General features: G+C 40.7%; 1 protein-coding gene across 5 annotated transcripts in view; it reads left to right on the top strand.

Moving 5' to 3' along the window:
- Positions 1–22,927, top strand: part of rnf152 (ring finger protein 152) — a 63,730-nt gene extending 40,803 nt beyond the window's left edge. For 4 of the 5 annotated variants that reach the window (XM_039790194.1, XM_039790196.1, XM_039790198.1 and 1 more), the window contains one exon: positions 22,034–22,927. In XM_039790194.1, the coding sequence (XP_039646128.1) occupies positions 22,240–22,881 (642 nt within the window). In that variant the 5' untranslated portion in view covers positions 22,034–22,239 and the 3' untranslated portion in view covers positions 22,882–22,927. Of the gene's footprint in view, positions 1–7,060; positions 7,263–22,033 lie in introns of those variants that run through there. The other variant, XM_039790195.1, reaches the window with a different exon arrangement.
- Positions 22,928–27,426: the final 4,499 nt, after the last annotated feature.

The raw sequence follows: 27,426 nt of genomic DNA, 5'->3' as shown, positions 1-27,426 counted from the left end.
AGAGAGAGAGAGAGAGAGAGAGAGAGAGAGAGAGAGAGAGATTTTTTATTGTCATTATGCTCAGAGTACAATGAAAATCTGTTCACCAGCTCTTTCAGTAGTGTGCATAAAAAATGTAATAAATAGAACAAAGTTATGTAAACAGAACAAAAAAACTAAGGAAAGAGACAGTGGTTACAGCTCTCCGAAAGAAGATGTTTTTTCAATTTCACAGATCTAGGTGTTTTCACTGTTGATTTAATGTTTCCACTGTTTGTGTTTTCAAAAGTCTTCCAAAAGTCAATAGGTAATCGTGTTAAATAATCGTGATTTCAATATTGACCAAAAATAATCGTGATTATGATTTTTTTATTTTTTTATTTTGTTGTCCATAATCGAGCAGTCTTATGTCAACCTCACTTCTTAATTCTGCCGCACAAACAGAAAATACTTGACTTTGGTTTACAGGCTTTTCTCATTAATGCTGCCAGTTAGTCCTTCATTGCTCCTGTCCAGTATAGTGTACGTTTTTTAAAGTGTACTTTACAACACACCCATCGTCCCTTTGTCCTACTACAGCCGTTACTTAATGATTTCTGCTATCTATACTTCTACTTTGCTCTGTTTGTCCTTGTTTCTAAAGATTTTAATTTGCACTTTGAATAAAGGGATTAACAATTCTTAATTGGTTTATACTCAAATGATTTGGGATTATAATAAAGACCTATTTCAACTTGCTTGAAAGATGGAAAAAAAAAAAAGTTTTTTTTTTTTTTTAAGGATTTAAAAGGACAAAAACGAGCGAGAAGTCTGCAGTCCACTCGCCGCTGAAAAGCACCATTGATTGACAATCATGGTGCGGTGTATGGCGCAATGCTATTATTGCCTCATTAGTCACGTTTCCATCTCTGTATTTGCATGCGCATTTAGTATCGCATTAGAAAATGTTGATGGAAACGGCAAAATTCGCAAAAACGTTTTTACACTCGCTTGAGGTGGTTTTTGCCTTCTTTTCGAAAAAGAGTTAATGCGCAAAATGGGAGATGGAAACTGCTTTGCTGAATAAGTTGTGACTCCCGTGACTATAGTCCCGGTATCCATCGGATGGGAGAAGCATCAGGATACGGGTCCCATCCAGTGCCCCGTGCACTTGTGGCACAAGGTGGTGGATTTGCGGTGCGCTATAGCCTGGGCCTCAGCCACTTCGGATAAACTGATGAATTGGTTCCACAGATTGAATGGTATGGCCCAGCACACCGCGCATACACAGCCGGTGAACGGTTGTATCGCTGACACCAAATGTCTCTGCCACAACCCTGAATTCTGCACACAGGTGGCTTGTAACTTGTACAGTGCTACCTCTCTCCATTTAGCCAAATCATTAAGCTTCTAAACTCTTTGATTTAGCCAGCCGGTTTGCAGTCTACAACCATGCGTGACGTCAACTTGTGACGAAACTACGCTTTGCGTAGTCTAGTTTATTCGCTCTAAACCAGTTGATGGAAACGCTTCTAATTCACCTTTTCTGTGGTTAATCCAGCAAATTAAATACTTGATAAAAATGAAGATGAACAAATGAAGGTACTTCATCTCAGTGATGCAAAAAATCATATAAAACGTCAATGTCATGAATAGATTATTAAAGCAGGGTCCAGAGCATGCGTTTTTCTGTTTCTGACTGAGACTGAGCTGTCTTTTTGGATTTTCCATCCGTCCAAATTGACACATTTTGGATTTTGGAGAGTGGGGACGGAAAATGAGATGAGCTGGAAATCACATTTCATGTTTCCATAAGGAGCCTGAGGGAAAGACAAACCTGTTGTTGTTGATGCCAAACAGAGAGTGTCAAAGCAGCACACGTGTCCTCTGTGGGAAGATATCCTGACTCAACTCCTCAACCTGCCTGGGTACCGCCGATGATTTCCTCATTTCCAAATCACAAGGTCCCTGTTTGAAAACAATCCGATCAGGTTTTGTGGGACGAGGTCTCGGAGAACAAAGTGACACAAATCAGGGTTCGGTTCACAATGTTCTAAAGGTTTAATTAGACACACAAGGATATCTAACAATCGCTTCATTCATTTAGTTGCGGTGTAGCAAGATACAAAAGAGTCGGGATGGGAGGAAGGATTGTCTCAAGGTCTTTTCACAGAGATAGGAAAACAGTGTTGCACTCTAGGATACAAATAAAATGGATGAGAACGACTTTCTTCCAACTTCTCACAGAATGGAATGTAATGTTATTCACAACAGTCCCGATTCCATAACCTTTTTCTACTTGGTATCCATTAGGTTAGGGAAATTTCCGTTAAAATACCAATTTTCTGCATTGCGTATGAAAGAGATTCACAGAGAACCTGTGCTGTCAATTGTACAAGCAAGAAGCAACCCTCAACATTTTTTTTTTTTTGTATACAATTCATCAGGTAAATGTTTACATAGAGACTTGAAGAATTGATCCCCCCCCCAAAAAAAAGTGCGTAACTTTTTGAAAATAATGAACGTCCGTTACAATCTAATTAAGACTATCAGCTCCTCCCAACTCTCTCTGTGTTTCTCAGTCTGACCTCTTCTGAAGAGTCCATCATGTTTCTTTAATCCTCCGTGTTCTCCTTGGCTGCTAGCAACTGCGTGGAGGAGGGGTGGGGGTGGTGCGCGGTCACTTGTATCATGTGAAAGCCCCTACAGTTTTGTTGTTGTTGTTGTTACATAGAATTCCTCATGGGGGAGACAGAAACTACGCACTATAGCTTTAAACCCAGCCCTACCAACCTGTTATCTTAATAAATTTTAGGTGAAGTAAGTTGACGTGAAAACGTGAAAGGAAAAAACTAGGGCTGAACGATTAATCGTTTTCGAATCAAATCGCAATTTGAAAGAATGCCATTAGCTAATCGCGAAGACCACGATTAATCGATATTGAGTTTTGTCACATTTAGTTTAACTCTATTTATTCTTCTTTTTAATATTTACTGAGTTTTTTTTTTATAAGATAAATGCTGGAATAATGTTACGTATCACTTATTGCTGGAAATTCATATATATGTTCCTCACATAAAGCTATAGAGCAGTTTTGATGGGGTCTCATGTTATAATGTTCCATGCCATGTTTTAGCTGTTACACAGACAATATTAACCTTTTAAAAAAAAGAATCCCAAATCGAATCGTTATCGCAGAAAAGTCGCTATTAGATTTTTCCCTTTAATTGGTCAGCCCTAGAAAAAAACTGGAAATCAAACATTTGGATGCATTAAGATTGATTTTTTTTTTTATTATTATTTTTTTAATCAAATTATAGTTTCCTTAAACCAAAATCTATTTGAATTACGAGGCGACAAGGTATGTACAGCCCTGAAAGACATCTTTTACGTCCTCAGATTGAGCTTCTTCTGTACACGTTGGCCATATTGTGCTCAGATAAAGACTGCTTAACCCTTGTGTTGTCTTTGGTTCAAATTTGACCCATTTTATAAATTTCTATGTCAGAAATATGGGTTTCTTTTTAACTACCTAATTCTTTTTACCCAAAAATAACATGGATGATTCCATACAATGGCTTCGCAAGTACAACAACACATCAGATCTCTACTTTCATTGAATTGTAGGGTGTTTTTATAAAAAAAATTAGCATTTGAAAAAAAAAATGGAAACGTTTCGAAACCGTATCCTTACTGAATGTTGACATATACCAGTCTGTGATTATCCTTCCTTTAATATACTGTAAGTCTAAATAATTTATAATTTCTGCAGAAAGAATTGGGTATAATTTTCTATATAAGACATTTATTGACCATGAATTCCAAAAATAAGTGTAAAACTGGTAAAAAGTAGGTGTGAGTGGTGTTTATACATGGTAGTAAAAAGAATTTTTGAACGTCAAAAATGCGCCAAAAACGTTGAAGAAAGTATCGAAAAAAGAGACCAAAATGTCAGAAAAAGTGTTGATTTTCAGTTTTGACCCGGCAGGTGCATGGTCGAATGGAATCCTCTCAATGCGGCTGATCTGAGATTGAAAAGTAAGCATGCTTATTGTTTATTCTCAGTGCTGATTCCCGTGTCCCTTTTAATGATTGCAGGCAGACTGTTGACATAGTATGGATTACTGGACACGCAGCATGTCATTGATGGAGGATTGTTGTCGTGGCTACACATTTCCACAATCTCGTTTTTTAAATGGGACTATTGTTTGATGTTGCCTGGTAACTGCACACACTCCATTAACCTTGCAGCTCGGTTGTGCCACTTGAACCTTCTCGAGTCCTTTCATGTTACTCAGGGTGATGGTCCTGTGTTTAATTGGCATTTTAAAACATAATTGCATTGAACAGAAAAGTAGCTGTAATGCGTCAGGTTTAGTGGGGCTTCCACACGATCAGAGCTAATGGGACATCAAAAAAAGGAAAATAATCCACCATTTAAATATGACTTACACCAAGGAGAACATTAATGCATGAAACTCGCTATTGAATTCTGTGCCTCTTAGTGAAAGGTTAAGGACATTTTACACTATATAATGTAACATTTGAGAGAGATTATAATGTATTATTCATGATTTTAAAAGATGACTCAGGTTTCACAGTTTTGTGGACAATTACACATTTGCACCTGTGGCTAGTTCAGGGCAAAAACTTAACGATTTTTTTCATTATTCTTATATCTTCCAGTTACTGTCTTGAATAATTAATTGTTTGATCTAAAACAAGTAAAAAAATTATGAAAAATGCCTGCAGATATTTAGTCTACTACAATTTAAAGGTCCCATGGCATGAAAATGTCACTTTATGAGGTTTTTTTTTAACATTAATATGCAATTATTAGGCAACTCTATGTGTGCAGAATTATTATGCAGCTAAATGAAAAATTAAAATGTTACCATCTCACTTGTTTATTTTCATCTGTTAAAGTGAGAATAATCAACCAACAACTCAATTGAAACATTTCTGAAAAAAACAAAAACAAATCAGTGACCAATATAACCACCCTTCTTTTCAATAACAGTTATAAGCCTTCCATTCATGGAGTCTGTCAGTTTATTGATCTGTTGATGATCAACTTTTTGTGCAGCAGCCACCACAGCCTCCCATACACTGTTCAGAGAGCTGTACTGTTTTCCTTCAGTGTAAATCTTCCATTTAAGAAGGGCCCACAAGTTCTCAATAGGGTTTAGATCAGGCGAGGAAGGGGGCCATGTCATTATTCTGTCATCTTTGAGGCCTTTACTGGCTAGCCACGCAGTGGAGTACTTCGATGCATGTGATGGAGCATTGTCCTGCATAAAAATCATGGTCTTCTTGAAAGATGCAGATTTTTTCCTGTACCACTGCTTGAAGAATGTACCTTCTAAAAACTGGCAGTCGGTTTGGGAATTCATTTTGACTCCATTTTCAACCCGAAAAGGTCCAACTAGCTCATCTTTAATAATGCCAGCCCATACCATCACCCCACCTCCACCTTGCTGTCGTCTGAGTCGCAGTGGTGCTCTGTGCCCATTACTGATCCAGCCACGGGCCCATCCATCTGGTCCGTCAAAAGTCACTCTCATCTCATCAGTCCATAAAACCTTTGAAAAATCTGTCTTCAGATATTTCCTCGCCCAGTCTTGACGTTTCAACTTATGTTTCTTGTTCAGTGGTGGTCGGATTTCAGCCTTCCTTACCTTGGCCATTTCTCTGAGCACTGAACACCTTGTACTTCTGGGCACTCCAGGTAGGTTGCAGTTCTGGAATATGACAGCACTGGAGGATAATGGGTTCCTGGTAGCTTCACGTTTGATACTCCTCAAATCTTTGGCAGTTAATTTGCAGGTTTTCTTCTCAACACGTTTCTTGCGACTCTTTTGAGTATTTGCTACAAAACGTTTGATAGTTCTGTGATCACGCCCCAATATCTTAGCAATTTCAAGAGTGCTGCATCCCTCTGAAAGACTCTTTACAATTTTTGACTTTTCGGAGTCAGTTAAATCTCTTTTTCTGCCCATTTTGCCTGAGGAGAAGAAGCTGCCTAATAATTATGCACACCTTGATATAGGGTGTTGATGTCCTTAAGCCACACCCTTCCTCATTACACAAAAACACATCACCTGAAATGCTTAACTCAAATAAGCATTCATGTTTATATAGCTTGGAGTTGGAAAAAATGCATAAAAATTATGATATGGGCCAAATACTCATTTGTCTAATAATTCTGCACACAGTGTATATAAAAGAGACTTCAGATACAGTATTAGGGGACCACTAAGGTCTATATAAAAGAGACTTCAGATACAGTATTAGGGGACCACTAAGGTCTATATAAAAGAGACTTCAGATACAGTATTAGGGGACCACTAAGGTCTATATAAAAGAGACTTCAGATACAGTATTAGGGGACCACTAAGGTCTATATAAAAGAGACTTCAGATACAGTATTAGGGGACCACTAAGGCCTATATAAAAGAGACTTCACATACAGTATTAGGGGACCACTAAGGCCTATATAAAAGAGACTTCAGATACAGTATTAGGGGACCACTAAGGCCTATATAAAAGCATCCAAAGAGCACCATGTCATGGGACCTTTAAGACAAAGACAACAAATCCTCACTAGTGAAGGAAGAACTAGTGAATTCTTTGGTGTTTTTCTTGAATAGCTTAAAAGATTAGTCATGAGTAGTTTTCGGAGGCAACGACGAACAACTCGCTACCGTTGTTGCTCTTAACACTACATAATCTTACAGCGTCTCATTCAAGCCGCTACTCTACCCGGTGTATTCCATACACACTCTTAATGGAGATTTTTGCGTCGGGATCTGACGCTGGGAGCCACTGACCAAGTTTCAGTATTTTAAGAGTTGGGACTGAGAAAAGTCATTGTCCGGTGTTTTTACTTGTTTGGTTTGGTCTGTTTGGGCTCATTTTGTCAGGGGAGAGATGATTGGCAATTCAAACCCAAACAAAATCCAGGAAACCGCGAATTAGTTGAAGCGGGAGCTGCAGTTTTACTGCGACTCCCCCACCAACAGCCCTATTACACTAACCCGCACCAATAAAACAAACTGTAGGTGTGTCTGACCCTGAGATGCTTTGGGCTGCAGAGAAAACAGGTTTGAGCACTCTGTTACTGCCTCAGGCACGGCTGTATTTGTTCATGGTGGACGTTGACGTGTTGTCTCTGGAGCTTGTCAGGCTAATGTTTTATCTAAAGGCTGGACACTGTTGTCAACACATTGCTGGATCATACAATATTACTACTTCTATATTAATTGGACTGATGGGAGCAAGTTAGACGGAGTTCTTCTGACTGGGTGAGTTCTTCTTCACATTACTGTTTCAGTAGTTATTGCTCTCTGCATTTGTAAGGCAGTTTAGTGCAGTAGTAAATAGGGCTGTCGACTAATGCCTACCAAACACTAGAAGACTTTCAATAGACTTTGAAAAGTCTAAAGTCAGACAATCATCTTACATCTAACGTTAAAGACTGTCATAATAGGTAAAGACTGGGGATCTTGCAGGGTCACACATTGCAAGACTACAACTGGATTTATTTAGAAAATTGGAACCAAGCTAGTGAGTGAAAGTTTGCTGATTTTCTGTTATGCCGTATAGATTGTAGTTATTCTACACCTCATGTCTCTTCACAGTGCCAGGCTAGAGTGAAGCTCAACATCAGGATTTCATTCCGATATTGAAAATCCGTCTGCAACAGTGGAATCGCTTGACAAGTCGTTTGGTGTAAGGTCGGCATAACACTAATTTTATCGACTAATCGATTAGTTGATTTAATCGACAGATCTGTAAAACTGAGTTACTCCACAAAGTATCATGCAAAAGCTCCACTTTAAATCTTGTGTTTACAAGAGATGTGCTGATACGTAACTTGGAAATGGGTCACTCAGCATGAAAAAGCATAAAAACTGACTAAGCGTAAAACGACCGATTAGTCGACTAATCTAAGCGGGGGCAGCCCTAGTAATAAATGACATCTGGACCGTATTCTACGCATTACTGGAGTAAAACTCATGCTCACATGTAAATAATTGCTCAATAATTAAGACTTGAAGTGAAATCAAGTTGTCAGAAAGTGTTAAAAGACACCAAAATAGGCAGTTTATAGAAAAACAAACATTCCTTGAGGGAGGCTTATCCTCGATTTCCTCAGGCGTGTTCCTGATTCTCTTCGCCTGACAACTTCAGTTTTTCCTCCTGGAAACCCAGATGTGTGTGGGGAAGAGATTGCTTTGTGGAGTAGATGATGTCGCCCGTCTCATTTGCCCGGCTTTGCCAATAATTAGCGCATCAAAGCGCCAGCGAAAGACATCAAGGTGTTCAGGGTGACAAGGTGACATGAAACCGTTGTGAGGGGGAACTCTAAAAATGTGCCGCACCGTCACCTTGTCACGTCTACCACCTCTGGTCTTTCCCGCGAGGTTTTTTTGACAAAATCGCAGCGATATGACAGTGTTTGTCTCCTAGCAACAATCTCCCGTCTGTGGTTCAAACTGACTCTTGAAAGCGTTAGCTCGTAGCGTTGATGCGAGTGCGATAGATAGTCGAGGTGCAGGTTGAACAGAAGACGGTTTTGATGAATCTCTAATTGGGCTATTTTTGAGCATCCAGTGAAAGTTTTTTTTTTTTTATATTTCTTTTTCCACTCAAACGTTTACCTGCTGAGTTTCTTCAAAAATCGACTAGGTCTTTGTCTGTTCGTAGCAAGACACCTGAAAACACATTCAAGCGCATGGGTATGCACACAGAACATCGGTGCACACACACACACACACACACACAGACACAGACACAGACACACACACACACACACTCCCGCTGTGTTCACTGATGTGCGAATGATCTCATACTCGGAGGAGCAGGGGTTGGGGTGCGTTCGCTGCCTGCTGCGACGCGTCTTGCTGGATAGACTGAAAGAGCTGCAAAAAGATGCACAATGTTAAAACCTGTCTTCTCAGGTAATGACTCTTATTTACCGCCTCCTATCAGACTTTAAGAAGCACAAACCCAGACGCCCAGGTAGACAAAACTTGGAGAAAAAAACACATTTCACTGCACACGCTCTTTTCCATAAAAGTCTGTGGTTTTCGAATGTCTTTTTTTTTTTTCTTCTTTTTAGAGCCTCTTCAGAAATAGAGCCCCGAGGCCTGTCCTTAGCAGTAGATTTTATAACCCTCTCTGTGGTGAACTCTTTTATTTAATAAGTGAATCAAAGTGTTTCCTACCACAGCGAGATATACTCCCATTTGAAGAAATGAGACCTGCTCTTACAAAATGATTTCTGGCATGAGAGGAAGAAGCACATTACGGCTCACGAGTTACAGTTATGAGTCATCTAAAGCGCACTTTCACTTATGAAATGTTTTCAAGAGAGTCGTCATCGTTTCTGAAATTGGTGGAACTTTTCAGAATATGTATTTTTTTTTTTTTTTGTCAAAATGGATATAAGACGTTGACAGCACCATTGTCCCGCAGGTTATTCATAGTTTTTAAATAATCCTTATTTACATAGTTTCCGTAAGCAGCCTCGTAGCTTAATTAAAAGTGTCAGTGCTGTTTGAAGTTTGTGCATAGCTGCTGTGCTCGCCTTTATCTCAGGTCTCCAGGATCTTTATTTGAATCTGTAGATGGAGATCAGGCCTCCGGCTGCAGAAATCACAGCATTCACCTCTTTCATCTGCTTTGAAAATTGCACAATTTCTCCGTGTGGAAGATGCCTTTCATCAAAGAGCAGAGAGGCCAGTGATTTGTTTTGCTGATGAGAGGTTTTGGACTCTGTGTGACCTCGCTGAGGATTGATGGGATAGTTTAGGAGCATTGGCACCCCGTCAATCACATGCATACATGTATGTGAGTTATATACGCACACATATACTACACTCTTACATTTAAATCTCCAATAATATATATAAATAGTGCAACTTTTAAAGAAGTTAAATAGGCATCCAATATAGTTACTGTATATATACGCATTTGTAAGCAAAACGTTGCAGTATATTCATAGGACTGTTATATTTTGTGCACACCTAAAAATAAATGAATAATTTAGCTATAATGCTGCATATGAACATGGATTTTGCATTTCATGACTTTCAGAATAGGCAAAGAAACATTTCAAATGCATTCTTTCCTGTCATTTCTTCGTATCCCTCCAATTTTCACGACAGAGCGCCAAAAAGAAGTCACAGCTAACCATATTGTGATTTTAAATTTTCAGCAGTTTTTTTTTTTAAATAATAGAACTTTATTAGGATTAAAGTGAGCGCTAGAGCTGCAAAGATTAACCGATAAATCGATTAGTTGTCAATTATTACGTTAATCGGCAACTATTTTGATTATCAGAGTCATTTTTAATGAAAAAAAAGGAAATATTCACTGATTTCATGCAGCTTCTTAAATGTGAACATGTTCTAGTTTCTTCTCTCGTCTGTGACTGTAAACTGAATATCTTTGAGTTGTGGACAAAACAAGACATTTGAGGACGTCATCTTGGGCTTTTCGGGAAACACCGATCCACATTTTTCACAGTTTTTTGAAATTTTATTGACCAAACAACTAATCAATTAAACGAGAAAATAATCAACAGATTTATCGATAATGGAAATTATCCGTTCGCTGCAGCCCGAGTGCTTCTTGTTTATTAGTGGATTCACCAGCAGAAATTAAGGAAGCTTTTGGTGCATGGGGCCCCGGGCTTGTCCTGGAAAGAGTCCTGAGTGCCACTGGGCGTGCAGCCTGGACCCAGCACAAATCAATTAGAGCTTGCTGTATTTTGTTCCAGAGCATCTTTATCAGGCTGGGGATGGGGGGGGGGGGGACAGAGGTTGTTTAGTTTTACCTGGCGCTTAACAAAATAAGCACAACTTATCACTTGCATTGGTGTTTAATGTTGCCTTAACACAACTTACACGGTCTAAATTTGTCAAAGGGTCAGTTCAATAAGGTAAAATCTTACAAAAGAATTAGTAAATCTTGCTCTGCATTCAATGTCAACTTTTCGGTTGAGATACATTTTGTCAGTACTGCTGTAAACTTATTCAGCGTTACACATTTAGTCTCTGTTTTCGTAAAAAGTCTGTGTGTTGTCTGTGTTTGAGGACACTCTGACCAGAGAGGTAATTCAATCAGCACTGCCTCTCCTTTCTATTTTCCCGGGTGAATTTGTTGTTGTTAACTGTGGAAAAGGTCTTCTGTAGTCAAATATTGGCTTTAGAGAATGAAACCAAATACCTGGGGAGATGTACTGGACGAACACCACTGTCCTCCACCTCCTCCGGTTGGCCGGCGTCCCAGCGGGTGCAGGGGTTGGTGTCACGCTCGGGCAGATCTGTGGGGGCAGAGCTCATTCAGTAGCCCTCTGCCAGCTCTGACGCTCACTGGCTCCTCAAGCTGGAAATTGCCATAATGTGTCCTGCAGTGGTCGGCTGCACAGGCCTCTTATCAGGGGCTCCATCTGTGCTACACACACACACACACACACACACACACACACACACACCCCACACCCACACACCACCCACACACACACACACACACACACACACACACACATAGACAAGAACATTTCAACACAGCAATATACAATAATCACTCAGTTTTATGAACGCAGTGATAGCGATAGACCATGAGCATTAATCTGCTTCAATAACCGCCTCCACTCCAGATGTTGGATTCCCAGGATGCAGGGGTTTACTCCCATTCGGCAACAAGAGCCTTACTGAGGTTCAACACTGATGTTGGGTGATCATTGGGTGTTCAGGGCTCTGTGCAGCTCGCTACCGCAACAACTAAAAACAAATGTCTTAGGCCCGTAGCAATGTGTCAATGTCAAATTTTTGCGTCGACGCTTCGCAACAGCTCGCCACAAACACTTGGGAAACCAAAACATTGCAGAATGGAGAATGAAACCGCAACCTCCTCACATAATTCCCAACAAAGGCCTGCAAAAAGCCCCAATAAAAGAAAAAGTCCTAAAAGACAGCTTGCCCTAAATCATCGAAGGTATGGGTATACTTCAAATTTAGTCCCAAATGTAAAAGGTGTCGTTATTTGCGCTCTTTGCCAAATGGAGTTAGCATACCATACCAGCACAACAGCAATGTGGGAGCATCTGAAACGGAGGCACCCCATTGTCACTCGTGAAGGAGACAATAACAAGTAGTACTAACGTTGGCTAAATTAATTTCATGTTTGCGTAGTGTGTTGTGTAGCTTGGGCTCTGCGCACCGGTGGTGCTAGCTAACTATCTTAGCTCCGCGGCGCGGTTTGTTTGTGTGCTAGGTTAGTAGCTAAGGTTAACGTTAGCTAGCTACTGGCGCCTAAACAGCTGTGTTTAGCTAACGTTGGTTATCATCTAATGTTGGCTTGAATGGTAGCTAGCTTACGGCTGCAGAACACAACTATCTATAGTAGCTAACGTTAGCCAACGTGAACGTTAGCTACTAACCTAGCACGAACACACAGAGAGCTAGGATGCGTTTGTTAGCCTTGCACCACCAATGAGTACAGCTGCTAGATCTAGCTAACGGTAGCAAGCAGATTGCACAAGCTTTGTACAGGAAAGATTTATGTTGGGACTGTAAAACTGAAAACAGGAATTTTATATTGTGTTAAACACTCTCAGGAATGTCTATACTGTGCACTGCACGGTGTTTTTTTGCACTACAACTTATTAATTTTTTAGAGTTATGAGAGAGTTATGTTTGTACTGTAAAAGAGTAAACAGGCTGGCCTTTCATTTTGTATAACAGTAAAATAATTGTATTTATTTAATTTTGTGTAAAGCAGAAGATTTTTTGCTGTGCAAAATTGTTTTTATATTAAGATTTTTTTGGTATTTATTTGAGATACATTATGGTTTTTATTAATTGAGCAACCGAAAAATAATCGTTAGATTAATCGTCCAATTAGTCGTTAGATTAGTTGACTAATCAATAAAATAATCGCCCGATTCATTAAATAATCGTTTACCCCCAGCCCTAAAATGTCTCCGTGTGTCTTTTGAAATATGTGGTTCTAGTAGTTTGGTCCTGTAATTTAGCCAGGGTCGTCTAGCAACTCTGTGAATGGGGAAAGACCCATTTTTTGATCGTTCTTGTTCTTTTGCTTATCTGCTAAAAACACGTCACTGGATAAAACCCATCAGGTAAGATAACGTTACATGCGTTGTGGAACAGAGCTAAGCTAGCTAGCTAGCGAGCAAGTTGAGCATCAAGCTAGGGGACATAAATTGTGTCAGACGAGAGATGTAGTTCACTGAGCGGTTTCACACTAAAAAAAGTGGTACTACGACAAACCTACGGCTAACTGAGACTTTCTGAAAGAGACTTTACGACTGAAAAAATATCTTTTTAAATTGACGAACATCATATTTGTAATCCATTGCTCAATTCAAACCGGACCAAAAATTATTATCTCTCCAGTGACTTGAAAGTTGAACACGAAGTGAAGGATTCATGTGGATTTACGTTGGAGATATCTCTTTTTGTCACGACTCCACTTCAGATTAATATTTCTCTTGCTTTCCTTATACCCTAACCACAACTATATGCCAAATCCCTATATTTTCCCAAATTTAACTCAGTCTTAACCTTAAAAGCCAAGACATTATCCTCACACAGCCCTTTTGAAGAAGTAAGGATCAGCACACTAGCTTATTTTTGTAATACATATCCATACTAGCCTATATGCTGTAACCTTAGTCAAGGACTGACTGTTCTCCGTCCTTCTCGCCTGTGCAGTTATATGAAACGTGTATGAAAAATGGGCTGCAGTGTTAAGTTAATTGATGAGTTCTGGATTAACACGCACAGGCGGACTGTGGAGCATAAAAAGCAGCCGCTGTTGCCCTTTAGCCTCAGCCGCTACTGCATGACTACTTTAGCTGTTAAATGTACTCTGGAAGAAATGTTGACTCCCATCCAAAATGTGTGGGTGAGGAAACACGCCGACTGTATGCAAATGCTGGCTCAGCACACTGCCCACAGTCAAGACTAAGACGAGAACACATTTGATTTGGCATGTTTATTTATGTTGCCACTAAAATCTCATAGTTGAAACATGTCAAGATGAATAAACCGTTCTGTTACCACCTCTGCTTTTATTCACTGGAAAAAAACAAGGCTATTGAGATTAATTTCATACTTTAGCATGCATAACTGACAAGCAATTAGCATAAAATCAACACATGGAACACCTGCATCCCAGCACAATGCATTTATCTGTCATTTTGAAATGAGTGAACGTGCATTGGCGCGTAATGGAAAGGGCCACAAATCACATGGATGGACTCCAAATGGAGCGTGTTCAGTTTCATTGTTTCTGGCTGATTTGAAAGTGATAGGAAATGTGTCTGCTCCTGGCTCTCTGGTGTTTTTAATATCTGATGAAGGAAAGATAGCGTTGGGACTTGTTTGGTGTATTGGAGGAGAGTTGAGCGGCGATATCTGTTGAAAATCTCATGAAGAAACGGGTGAATATGGGCATCAGTCCAGACATGATTGTTTCTGCTGCCACAGAGCTTTCAGTCCTTTTTTAAAAAAAATGTTTAATTTGTTTGGTTGTTATAGATATCTGAAAAGCTCGCCAACAGATTTCAATGAAATTTAGTTGAACGTTCGGCCATGGACCAAGGACCAATTTGTGTCACTCCAACATTTTTTTTAGATGATTTATTATTATGAGCAGAGACCAGCTGCATCCAAATGAATTCCGATGAATTCACATTGGCAATTTGTGTGCAATATCAAGCCTCGCAATAATGTATGCATTACAAATGCTTCAAAAATATATGTCCACATTTATTATTGGTGGTTCACTGTGCTCTGAATTGTCATTATCATTACTGATACATTGTCATCCATATTGATGTGATATATGGATAATTCTTTTAAATCAAAATTTTGATTTGGATACTTGTACAGTTTACACAAATACACCTGTATCATCAGAGGATATTTGCGTTTCAAAGATATATCAGTATCAATGTTATTTTGGGTTTTACGTATAATTGTAATATTTAATAATGCTAATAATTTTGCACTTTATTGTTCATAAAAAAGTGAATTTCCAGTGAAACTAGGTTATATTTACTCTTACTGTCATTTATGATTATAGTAGATGGATAATTTGACAAAAATCTTAACTCAAGGTCCACTTGCTAGGTTTTTCCCCGCAGCTTTCAACCACATTCCATTTAAAATGTAAAATATCTATTTAACTGTGAAAGAACAACAACAAGATATTGTGTTACGGGGGTGTTATCTGATGTTTTTAGTATTCTCGTTGTAGTTTGCTACATACGAAAAAGCCTGCACATTTCAGGTTGCACCTGCTCGATGTGAACATAAGTCCTAAAATGACCCGGCATGCACATGCATGATATGAACAGTTACATCACACTGGTTCAAACCACCTCAGGGTTTGCAGATTTACGAGTTTTTCATCCATGCTGCTCACACAGCCCACCTCCCTCCTGCTGCATCCAGGTAGTTTATTACATCGAGCTCTGGGTGGAGCTGTGTGTGTGTGTGTGTGTGTGTGTGTGTGTGTGTGTGTGTGTGTGTGTGTGTGTGTGTGTGTGTGTGTGTGTGTGTGTGTGTGTGTGTGTGTGTGTGTGTGTGTGTGTGTGTGTGTGTGTGTGTGTGTGTGTGTGTGTGAGTACAGTGTGTATATATGTGTGTGCATGTGTGTACGTCTGGCTGTGGCGGTTATTTTTAACTTCTGTCTGCTAGGACGAGTGCCCTTTCTCCTCGGCTGATTGTGTGTGGAGGCCCTGAGGGAACGTGTATGTGTGTGTGTTTTGTTCAGTGTGTGTTTGTCTGTGTGTGTTTTGTTCAGTTTGTGTGTGTGTGTGTGTGTCTGTCTTTTTTTTGTTGTTTGGTTACTCCCAGCGGACCACAGGCATGTTGGGGTGGTGGAGGCTGCTGCTCGGTCACTCTGCATCATTACTAAGTCATACGTCCTTCCCTGCTCCCCTGATGACGCCACAAAAACACTCCGAATTATTAACGAGAAGTCACGCTTTTACAGAAATGGACCATATAGAGAGAATCATTGTTGTTTAAAGCTGCACCAGGGCCTTTTTTTAGGGGGGGGGGGTATTTTTTTGTGTTTCTATGTAGGTGTGATAGAAAATGGGTCACAAACTGAGCATTCGCTGAAAAGCCAGTTTGCCCTGGTTACAGCTCAGTTGAACCGATAAATCATATTGTTGTTGTTAAGTTGCAGCCGTGGTCGCTCCTTGGAGCTCCTCAAGAGCCGGCTTGTTATTTTCTTCAGGTTTTGAGAAAAATTGACCCTGGATGGCCGTGTTTTCATTGTTACCTTAGACACATCTCGTCCATCCCGAGTTGACGACTGTGTCATCAGGGCTGTGGAGAGTTGACGTTGAGAGCAGCAGTGAAACGAAAACTGTAAATGGAGTTCTCAGATGTGACAGCCTAATGATTGTGATGTATATTCTGCTGAATGAAGCTGCAACAAGTCAGATATTGCTCATTTTGAGTGAAATCAATAATCGTCTCGACACACGGCTCCATTCCTGGGCTTTGGATTTTTAATAGCACAAAATTAACTTGGGTGAATTGCTGTGGGTAATATCACTGTTTCGATATTTCGTTGCATTTATTGTGCTGCTTGATTCGAGTCCTTGCCATGTAGAAAATGAGTGGAAAGTAGAGATGCACCGATAGACCGGCCGGTGACCGGAATTGGCCGGTTATCACATGCTCGGCCAATTAACTGACAACATAAGTTATTCGAGTTACAGTTCTCAACGACGCACGCACACACGGACGCGACAGCACAGTCTCTTTTTCCTTTCTCTCAACTTTTCTCGCCGTTTGTGGCGCGTACCCGCTTGCGGTGCGAAGCGCTTGTCGGCGCTGTTCTCCCACATGTAGGGAACCTCGTGAATTAACCTGCAACATGTCAGCTGTTTGGGAATTCTTCAGCGTGTGTGCAGAAGATAACAAGTTTGCAATATGCAACACCTGCAAGGAAAAAGTAGGGCACGGAGGGACGACACCAAAAAACCAATTTCTTTTAGTTGGATATTGGAAAAGAAGGACATGGTTCTAACATTGCACTTTAGATGTGTGTGAATTCCCCACACCAGGAGTCATTAATATAGTTCTATTTTATAGTGATCCATTATCTGTTCAAAACATGTTCTATGTTCTGTGCAAAATGCTCTATTAAAGAAAAGATAGAAAATAAATATTTGCGTGTGCCGTAAAGTGGTTAGAAAAAATGAAATCGGAATCGGCTAAAATCGTTATCGGCTGGCCTGACTCAATGGAAATCGGAATCGGCCTAGAAAGTTGTAATCGGTGCATCTCTAGTGTAAAGTTAGATGTGGAAAGGAAAATAGATTGAGGGGGGAAAAAAGGGAAAGCTGTTACCCGGTCAAAAGTATGAAGAATGTAAAGCAGAAGAGGAAAAGCTTTTTTTTTTTAAAATAGAAGGGAAGAAGGAAGGCAAGAGAGAGAGAGCGACTGGGTTTATGGGAATATTGAGCCACAAAGCATTTATGTCAGATCAAAGCTAATCCTTATCTTTGGGAAAATGATTCGGTAATACCCTGGGCTGTCTCGCCCCCTCAAGGGCAGCTCTCTTTCTCGGCTTCCCTCTCCTGTGTGCTCGTATTCCTCTCTCCTCGCTTCTCCATAAAACCTGTCAGGATTTTCCGGCACTTTTTCCTTGACTTTGACTCCGTAACGGTGTGGAGAAACTAGGTCAGCAGGGGGAGTGAAGTTTGAGGGGGCCCGAGGGGCGAAGGGTCTGGCCTCCGGACCCCGGCTGGAGAGAGTGTGTGTTTTGCCCCAGGGAAGGCTGGCGGGAGGGCAAAGGAAGGAGGCGTACGCGAGGGCTAAAGCGGGTGATGCTGACGACCACAGATAGGTTGACTTGTCTTTGCATTCTTAGGTCTTACTGCTACCTGGGCACAGCATTTCACGTTGATGAGGCATCTTGGCTTGGTTTACAATAAGATTAGGTTACATTTCGTAGAACTGTAACTGGATATATTGAAAAATCTGGATTCATCACGCTATGCGCAAAACATTCAGGTAACCACTGAGCTAAATAACAAATATAATATAATCTTCATAGCAAAGCTTCTTTTTTTTTTCCCACGATTATTTTTTTGGGGCATTTCTGCCTTTTAATGGATAGGACAGCTGAGATATGAAAGGGGAGAGAGAGGGGAGAGACATGCAGGAAACTCGACTCGAACCCTGGACCTTTTGCTTTGAGGAATAAACCTTTTCATATGTGCGCCCGTTCTACCAACTGAGCTAACCCGGCCACATGGCAAAGCTTTTTAAATGTCAGTCTTTGCGGTTTTTGTTCTTTAAGGTTTTGCCACCCACTGTCTTGCTTTCATGGACTGCTAGTAAAGTGAAAAGTTGCATTAATTTGAACATGTTGATAAGTAACAATTTAATCCAACTCTCAATTGAAAAACGCTCTTTATGTTCAGTGTGGTTCTTTGAAAAAAATAATTGAACCCGTACTAACAAAGACTCTACAGCCATGCATGCCACTCAACTATATCTCAACTCGGGGATACCAATTAGTGATTTGATACCATTTCTGTCTTTTTCCCCCCCTAAATTCAAAATCTCTGTACTAAACTGCTTGGAACTCATTGGGATCATTTTTATGCAAGTCAAAGTGCTAAAACTGAGCCAGCGGACCATCTTGACTTAATGAATGTATCAACTGATAGCACTGCATTTTGATGACAAACCTGTATTCAATGTGGATTGGTCACACCTGGCCCAAACTCAAACCACTAAATACAGTCCGTATCTGTAAGAGCGGAAAGGTGCATGCCTAAAAACTAAACCTAAGTAGAATCCGTAATGGTTTCGAAAGATTTTGGAGTGAAACTGCCTCTTCTTTCTTTTAAAGGTCCCATGGCATGAAACTTTCACTTTATGAGGTTTTTTAACATTAATATGCGTTCCCCCAGCCTGCCTATGGTCCCCCAGTGGCTAGAAATGGCGATAGGTGTAAACCGAGCCCTGGGTATCCTGCTCTGCCTTTGAGAAAATGAAAGCTCAGATGGGCCGATCTGGACTCTTCTCCTTATGAGGTCATAAGGAGCAAGGTTACCTCCCCTTTCTCTGCTTTGCCCGCCCAGAGAATTTGGCCCACCCATGAGAGAGAACTCATGGCTAACTCAAGCAGGCTAAAAGTGGTGGCATTTGGTCAAGGCCACACCCCCACTCTCCACCTTGCCCCCCCTCTCTCCTCCCAAGCTACAGACACAGAAATGGCACATCCTAAGGAAAGCTGATTGTGGGACTGGCTCTAGTGGCTGTTATTCTGCACCAAGGCTGAATTTCGGGAAAGAGACTTCAGATACAGTAATAGGGGACCACTAAGGCCTATATAAAAGAGACTTCAGATACAGTATTAGGGGACCACTAAGGCCTATATAAAAGAGACTTCAGATACAGTATTAGGGGACCACTAAGGTCTATTAAAAGAGACTTCAGATACAGTATTAGGGGACCACTAAGGCCGCTATAAAAAAGAGACTTCAGATAAAGTATTAGGGGACCACTAAGGTCTATATAAAAGAGACTTCAGATACAGTATTAGGGGACCACTACAGGTCTATATAAAAGAGACTTCAGATACAGTATTAGGGGACCACTAAGGTCTATATAAAAGAGACTGCAGATGCAGTATTAGGGGACCACTAAGGTCTATATAAAAGAGAGATTCAGATACAGTATTAGGGGACCACTAAGGTCTATATAAAAGAGACTTCAGATACAGTATTAAGGGGACCACCACAAGGCCCATATAAAAGAGACTTCAGATAAAGTATTAGGGGACCACTAAGGTCTATATAAAAGAGACTTCAGATGCAGTATTAGGGGACTACTAAGGTCTATATAAAAGAGACTTCAGATAAAGTATTAGGGGACCACTAAGGTCTATATAAAAGAGACTTCAGATACAGTATTAGGGGACCACTAAGGCTTATATAAAAAGAGACTTCAGATACAGTATTAGGGGGACCACTAAGGTCTATATAAGAGAGACTTCAGAATGCGGTATTAGGGGGACCACTAAGGCCTATATAAAAGAGACTTCAGATACAGTATTAGGGGACCACTAAGGTCTATATAAAAGAGACTTCAGATACAGTATTAGGGGACCACTAAGGTCTATATAAAAGAGACTTCAGATACAGTATTAGGGGACCACTAAGGTCTATATAAAAGAGACTTCAGATACAGTATTAGGGGACCACTAAGGCCTATATAAAAGCATCCAAAGAGCACCATGTCATGGGACCTTTAAAAGAGTTGAGTTGACTCAGCCTTGTTATCAGGATGCCTACCAAGGAGGCATTCTGATCATGGCAACCTGGAGGAAGCCCAGGGCAGACCTAAAACCTGCAGGAGGCATTATATATCCGATGTGGCCTAGGAATGTCTTAGTTTTCCCCAGGAAGAGCTGGAGGACGTTGCTATGGCCAAGGGCATCTTGTCTACCTTGTTTAGTCTGCCGCACTTCAGCGTCTAGATATTGATGCGTCAATCGATGAAACGCTTTCAAAAGGATTTGGGTTTTGATAAGCCGATTCTACGTGGGATTTCAGTTCGATAGAATGCTATCAAATCCTTGTCTTGTTGCAGTCATTTACCACCGCCCAAGGTTGAATTTAATCGTCCTCTCTCGCCCCAAATGAACCAAACTAAAGGCCTTCCAGACTGAATCAACTGCTCCGAGCATGCCTGGTGTGAGCACACTCTTTATCTGTCATTGCCGCGTCCGTGTCCCCACAGGGCGCCATGACAAGTTTAATTGCCTGAGATCTTGTTTTTGATAAAGGACTGAGATGTACTGTTTTTGCAGGGCAATCGGTGGTCACCTTTTTTCTTTTTTTTTTCTCATTTCTATCACCACTTTTCTCTCCATCTCTCACCCTCCATCTGTGTCACTCTTCACTCAAGCTGTCTACCCACAGTCGTGCCCGGAGGGACACCGGCTCTGTTAAGATGGCAGCGAAAGGGAAAAGAGAAAAATCTAGTCATCTTCCGTCCTCAGCAGTTTTCACACTTGACTATTTGGGCAAAAAAATGAAAAGGCAAAGTCGGTAGGACCCTGTTTAGTATTCATTGTTTCCTTGGTGCTATTTTGACAGGGTTTAATCATCTGTAAAAGAAAACTATCACGGCTTCCGCTTGGATTAACACGGTAGACGTGATTTATGCAAGAGGAGTAGGAGGAGGAAGAAATTGTTTATGGAGTCTTTGGCCTGAAGGAGACAGTTAAAAGAATTAGCCATACTTAACACAGATACTGAGGCGAAGGGCCTAATGAACTGGCCCCTACTGCAGTCAGCTGGCAGCTGATACGTACGATGTGCGCTGTACATAATGAGTATCCTTTATGATGTATTGTTTGACTGCAGCATCTCCCTCAATCAGGGTTGTATCTTATCTCCCTGCTGTGAGATAAGTAGTCTGTAAAAAAAATAAAAATAAATTAAAAAAAATGTTTGGGATGTTTGGCAACAGTTACAAGTCGTAAAGGGCCGACATGTTTGCAAGTTTTAGCTCTTCAAATACAAATCATGCATACCTCTGAATATTTTTAAATGCTGGGGAGGCTACCAAGCCCTGATTTATGCATGTGTACAACTGATATGTTCACACGCTTACAAATGTTTTTAATGAATTAATAAAACACGGACAAATCACACATGATCACACGAATCAAATTTTCTCCAAGGTCCTTTTCAGATTTAGTTTAAACATGCACTTTTGTGAAACTCTTGTACTTGTTGTACTTGAGGACAGTTTTTGGTGGGTTGATTTTACGGATAGGACATGTAACTTTGGGGTATTGGTTAAAGTTATGCATGTACAGTAGTGCTGAGGGTTAGGATTGTGGGATTAGAGAGTAATAGTGTAGAAAAAGTGAAATAAAATATGAATGTCCAGAGAACATTTTTGTTAACAAGTACCAAAGTACTCTCCACAGCGTTCACTGTTCCTGCCGTCACTGTCTCACCAATGATTTCTCTTCCGTTCTGTTGCAGATGGATGACCATGTTGCCACCAAAGAGCTGTGACATCACTGTGAAGCCGTGGATGTTGGTGGACGGCGTGCTGTCTTAACTTCCCCTTGGAGTTGTGCAGCCTTTCTCCGAGACCCGTTTGACGCACCTCATCTTAAATAACTGCTGTTGTCTGCTAATATAATTAGGGACCACCTATCCTATCTTTAAAAAAAAAAAAAAAAAAAATGGAGACTCTTTCCCAAGATTCCATTCTGGAGTGCCAGATCTGCTTTAACTACTACAGCCCTCGCCGGCGGCCCAAACTCCTGGATTGCCGACACACGTGCTGCTCGGTGTGTTTGACCCAGATGCGCAGCAGCCAGAAGGAGATTCGTTGCCCCTGGTGCCGTGGCGTCACCAAGCTCCCGCCGGGCCTGTCCGTCTCCCAGCTCCCGGATGACCCGGACATCATCACTGTCATCGCCATCCCTCACGCCTCTGAGCACACGCCCGTCTTCATCCGCCTCCCCAGCAACGGCTGCTACATGCTGCCGCTGCCCATCGCCAAAGAGCGGGCGTTAGGCCTGCCGGGGGAGCTGGGATGTCGTTTCCTGCCCGGCGGCCAGCAGAAGGGGGTGACGGTGGTGACCGTGCCCGAGCAGCAGCCTCTGGGCTTGGCTATGGGTCTGGAGGGTGTCGGGGTGGGGCTGGAGGGAGGCGAGGGCGAGAGGAGAGTTACTGGCCCGGTGGGAGGAGGGAAGGGCTCCACGTGGTCCGGCGTGTGCACAGTGATCCTGGTGGCGTGCGTGCTGCTCTTCCTCCTGGGCATCGTGCTGCACAACATGTCCTGCATCTCCAAACGTTTCACTGTCATCTCCTGCGGCTGAGGGCGGGAGGAGGCACCTCGGACTGCTGCGGGCCCCCCCCACACCCCACACCTGGATTCCCCCACTAGTCCTGCCTCTCCTCAGGACGGGACTCTGCTGAGGAGAGGGGACTAAACTCACATCATGGGCATCCAAGGAAACTTCAGAGCTATGTAGGGAGAAACCAATGAAGAAGAAGAGGAAGAAGATCCACGAACAGTCTGCCATTGTGTCCAATTTCTTTATTTGGGAGACTAAAATTAAAATGGAAATACAGATACAAACCTTAATTTTTCTTTTTGCTGGCCCTGAAACTTCTGTCCTTTTTCTGTCCTTTCATTTTTGTCTAAAAGAACGCTTTGGGAATTACTCCAGAAAAGTTTTTGGCCAGCTGATATGTTTTTTGGCCAGCTAATATGTTTTTTGGCCAGCTGATATGTTTTTGGCCAGCTGATATGTTTTTGGCTAGGGGCCGATCTGACACTCACTCACACTCGAGGCTGTTGGATTGCCTGTTTAGTCTGTGGTTTGTAGAATTGCATCTGATATCATAGTGTTGTCTAGCGGAGGATAGGTTCCAAGTGCGGCGTCTCCAGCTGGTGCTGCAGTACAAAGAGTTCGGTCTTGGCTGCTCTCCGTCCTCTGATGCTGCAGGAATTAACTGTGCAGGATCAACGTCTGGCCCCATCTGAATCATCCGGGAAACTCAAAATCAACACAGCTTTTTTTCTCCTTTCATACAACCTGTTCATGTTCAGAACGAACTGTTGCTATAATGGCTCTGTGTAGTTAGTAAATGGATTGTTGTAAAAGAGAGACAAAACCTGGATTGTATTGTTCATTCATGCCAGCATATTACAGGCCTAAACTTAAAACACAGGTAGTAGTGAGTTGCTTTATTAGGTCTTAAAAGGTTTGATTGCTGATACAATTAGACAATGAAGAGATTGGTCGGTAGTTAAAAACTTGTTTATGACATTTATCAAGCAACAAAACCTGCAAAACAAGTTTTCAGCTTGTTTTTTTTCTCTGTTTTATATCGTAAATTCAATATCATTGTTGGTCGGACAGTGCAAATAATTTGAAGACACTGGCTATCAAAAATTGCGATGTCACAATTATCTGACAATTTCTTCACTAAATGATTAATTGAAGATCTAATTGATTGCCTGTTAATTAAAATGATCACTAGTTACTGTCCTGTTTTTGAATGTGGTGAGAAATAATTTGTACAGCCTTAGGATGCTAGCTGCTGAAAATGTACAGGCTATCTGATAAACAAAGAAATTGCTTAACACACTGTATTTAGAACTGAAGAAATTTAAAAAAAGGAATAGTTTGACATTTTGGGAAACACACTTATTTACATTCTGACCAAGTGGCAGATCGATACCACTCCACAGTGTCTGTGTGCTACCTACGGCTCAACAGCCAGGAGGCGATTAGCCTAGCTTACCATGAACTGGAACAGGGGGAACCGTTAGCCTGGCTCACTTTATCAGCACCTCTTTAATTAACATGTTGTATCTCAGTTGTTTAATCTTTACACAAACAGAAATGCAATGTTGTGCTAAGTGCTACATGCTACGTGAGTTACAGCACATAACTCCCTATAAAACCGCAACCTATTTTTTTTGTATAGTATAACAAACAAAATAAAACATGTTACAGTAATTTGTGAACTTTAGCAGAATTTATTTGTAGGCGTGTTTCTGTACTTTGAAGAGCGCAAGGCTAGCTGTTTCCCCTAGCTAGCTAGCTGTGTTTAGAGTTGCAGCTACGTGCTACATGAGCAAACCTAAGCTTTACATTTGTATACAGTTTAAACAAACAAAATAAAACATGTTACAGTGATCTGTGAGCTTTAGCTGTGAAGGTGTGTTTTTTAACTTTTAAAAAGAGGCAGGCCAACTGTTTCTCCCTGCTTGTAGGTAGTTTTACAAGTATATGCTACATGCTACTTGAACATGCAGCTCTCCATGAAACTACAACTTAACGTTTTAAATGTTTAATTACAGTTTAAACCAACAAGATAAAACATGTAAAAATAATTTGTGAGTTTTAGCTGTGTATGTAGGTCTTTATACTAAGCTAATCTGAAGCTAATCTTCTCCTGGCCATAGCTCTGTAGCCTACATGAGAGTTGTAACGATCTCCTGGCAAGAAGGCCAATATAAGCGTAAATGTCAAACAATTTCTTCAAATAAATGTAATGGAAAAACGTGCACATTCAAGGCAACTTCTCTCTGTTTTGCAGTATGTTTTCCCATGGATGCTAAGTGTGTTATCTTTCATCGATTAGTTAACTGCCCATCTACTTTTCACCCTGACCTGCAGACAAACATCATCCTCTAAAGACGGACTCTCCGGCTTTGACCAGGCCTTCACCGGCAGCCCACGCACCATCGACTCCCTTCATCTTAATACCTTCCTTAATTTAGAAAAAACGATGGATATGGGCTCAGCAGTGCGATGGTGTGTGTTTATGTCCGTGAGTAATGGGTCAGTAACGGGTCAGGAGTGGGCGGGCGCTGCAGGGTTCCAGTTAACGACGGCCGTATCGATTTATCTGCCTTTGAATATCTCTCGCATCCGCAGAGATGGATGCTTCTCTTTCTTTTACACTTTTATATGTTGAGGCAAGCAATTTGTCTGTTTACTGTATCTTTTAAAGCAATGGAGTGTATAGCACACAAACAGGGTGAACTCTTTTGTACAGCAGCCTCGTCTTGTACAGAATGATTGTAACGTCCTTGTCTTTTTCTGATAACTATCTTTTGTTGACACATTTTACTTGGTTAGTATTAAGATTTGAGATTAGGGAGCTCTCTCTCTCTCTCTCTCTGTATGTCTAAAAGAAACAAACATGTTATTCAGTACACTTCAGGGCACTCATGACACAACAGGAAAGAAAGTGATTAGTTTTTTTGGTATTTGGTATATAAAGAATTATATACTGTACCAAAATGTTTATACATATATATAATCACTTAAAAATAAATCCTACACTTGTTTAATACAACTAAACTGTATCATTAAGAACTTTTGTTGAAACTAGGGCTTTCTTTAATCTATTTTAAATTCGAGTTTTCTTCTGTCTCCTCTGAGCGTTTGGACATTTAAATCACACTTAAATGGATTAAATCATAAAACATACTTAAGCCATTTGGCAGCTCAAGGCTTCCTGCCCAGGAATATTCTGTTATGAAAGTATTTGGGCAACAATAGGGCAACTATTTGTTTTGCAGATGCATTGAAGTTCAGCTGATCTGGTTCATGTGGGACATGCACGCTGGTTGCAGTTCCTGTTGCTATGAGACTATTCTGAAAGTCCTTTTGAAGTGCGACGCTGCTTAGCTGAAAGTTGAAATATTTTTAGCTCCGAACACTCGGCGCTCTGTCGGCTCTAGAAAACTTGTTAATGTCTCAGCACTTGAGGTTGAAGTGGTTTTTTGCCGTGGCCCGACATAACTCCGAACTGAATACTTTTTGGGGGTATCTTGATGAAGGCTATGTGACATACTTAATCCTGGGTTTATAGATTGTAAATAATGCTTTATTATTACTTAATGCTTTATAAATCAGTAATGAACCATTTTATAGGAAGAATTTTTATTTTCTGAAAAATTTGTTCGGCTGGCGTATCTTCTTCTCCACCATGTTTTCTTATCAAACACTTTAAATCACAAATAGTCAACAGACTGCGCCAACTGCCATGTGTGTGTTTTTACTGATTTATAAAGCATTAATAACGAAGGGTATTTCCTAAAATAAACCATGCCCTATTAAAAAGTAGTGTTAAAGAATCTTTGATTTTAGTATGATAGTCCTGCTGGAATTCACTGTTATGATTCTTTAAGCATTTCCATTGGGGGGAACTGAATCAAATAATAGAAGAAGAAGAAACCATGAAAGTATCCTGGATTAGACACAGTGTTTACTGTTCATCATGATGGGATATAACACTCACAAGTACATCACACGTTTGTTATCTGCTGAGGTTTTGAGATAGCTGCCTCCACCACAATACAATGGAGTCAAATGGGATTTAAATTTCAATGCTTAAAACAGTGAAAAAGTCAACAGTAACTCTATATCTCTCCTGACAAATGTCCCCAAAACCCCTGACACATTTCAGTTGTTCACTGTGGTCTCTATTGATTTTAATCAAAGTAACAGAGACTCACTTTCTAGAAAGGGTTGTTGCTTTTGAATTGTGTTGAAACTCAATATGTCTGTTATCGACAGACATCTCAAAACATGGACAAATGGAACCAGCACTATCTACGTGGCGAGATACTTGTAATTGCAAAGATGTGCTTCTTAGTAATTTGGATGAACCAGGCCTTTTTAAAGCTTTAGTGCATAACTTTTTTTATATTAATGAACGTCCGTTACATTCAAGCCATTTCCAAATGAGTTGATACAAAGCCAATTAAGACTATGAACTCTCTCTGTATTTCTCAGAATGGCTACGTTTACAAAATTGTGTCGTCTGGCGACTTTTGTGCGCAGAAACTCGTGTGACGATAATTACCTCTTCTGAAGAGTCCATCCTGTTTTTTT

The sequence above is a fragment of the Perca fluviatilis genome, chromosome 22, assembly GCF_010015445.1.
Source record: "Perca fluviatilis chromosome 22, GENO_Pfluv_1.0, whole genome shotgun sequence".
Lineage (NCBI taxonomy): Eukaryota > Metazoa > Chordata > Actinopteri > Perciformes > Percidae > Perca > Perca fluviatilis.
This window is presented reverse-complemented; position numbering and strand designations above follow the sequence as displayed.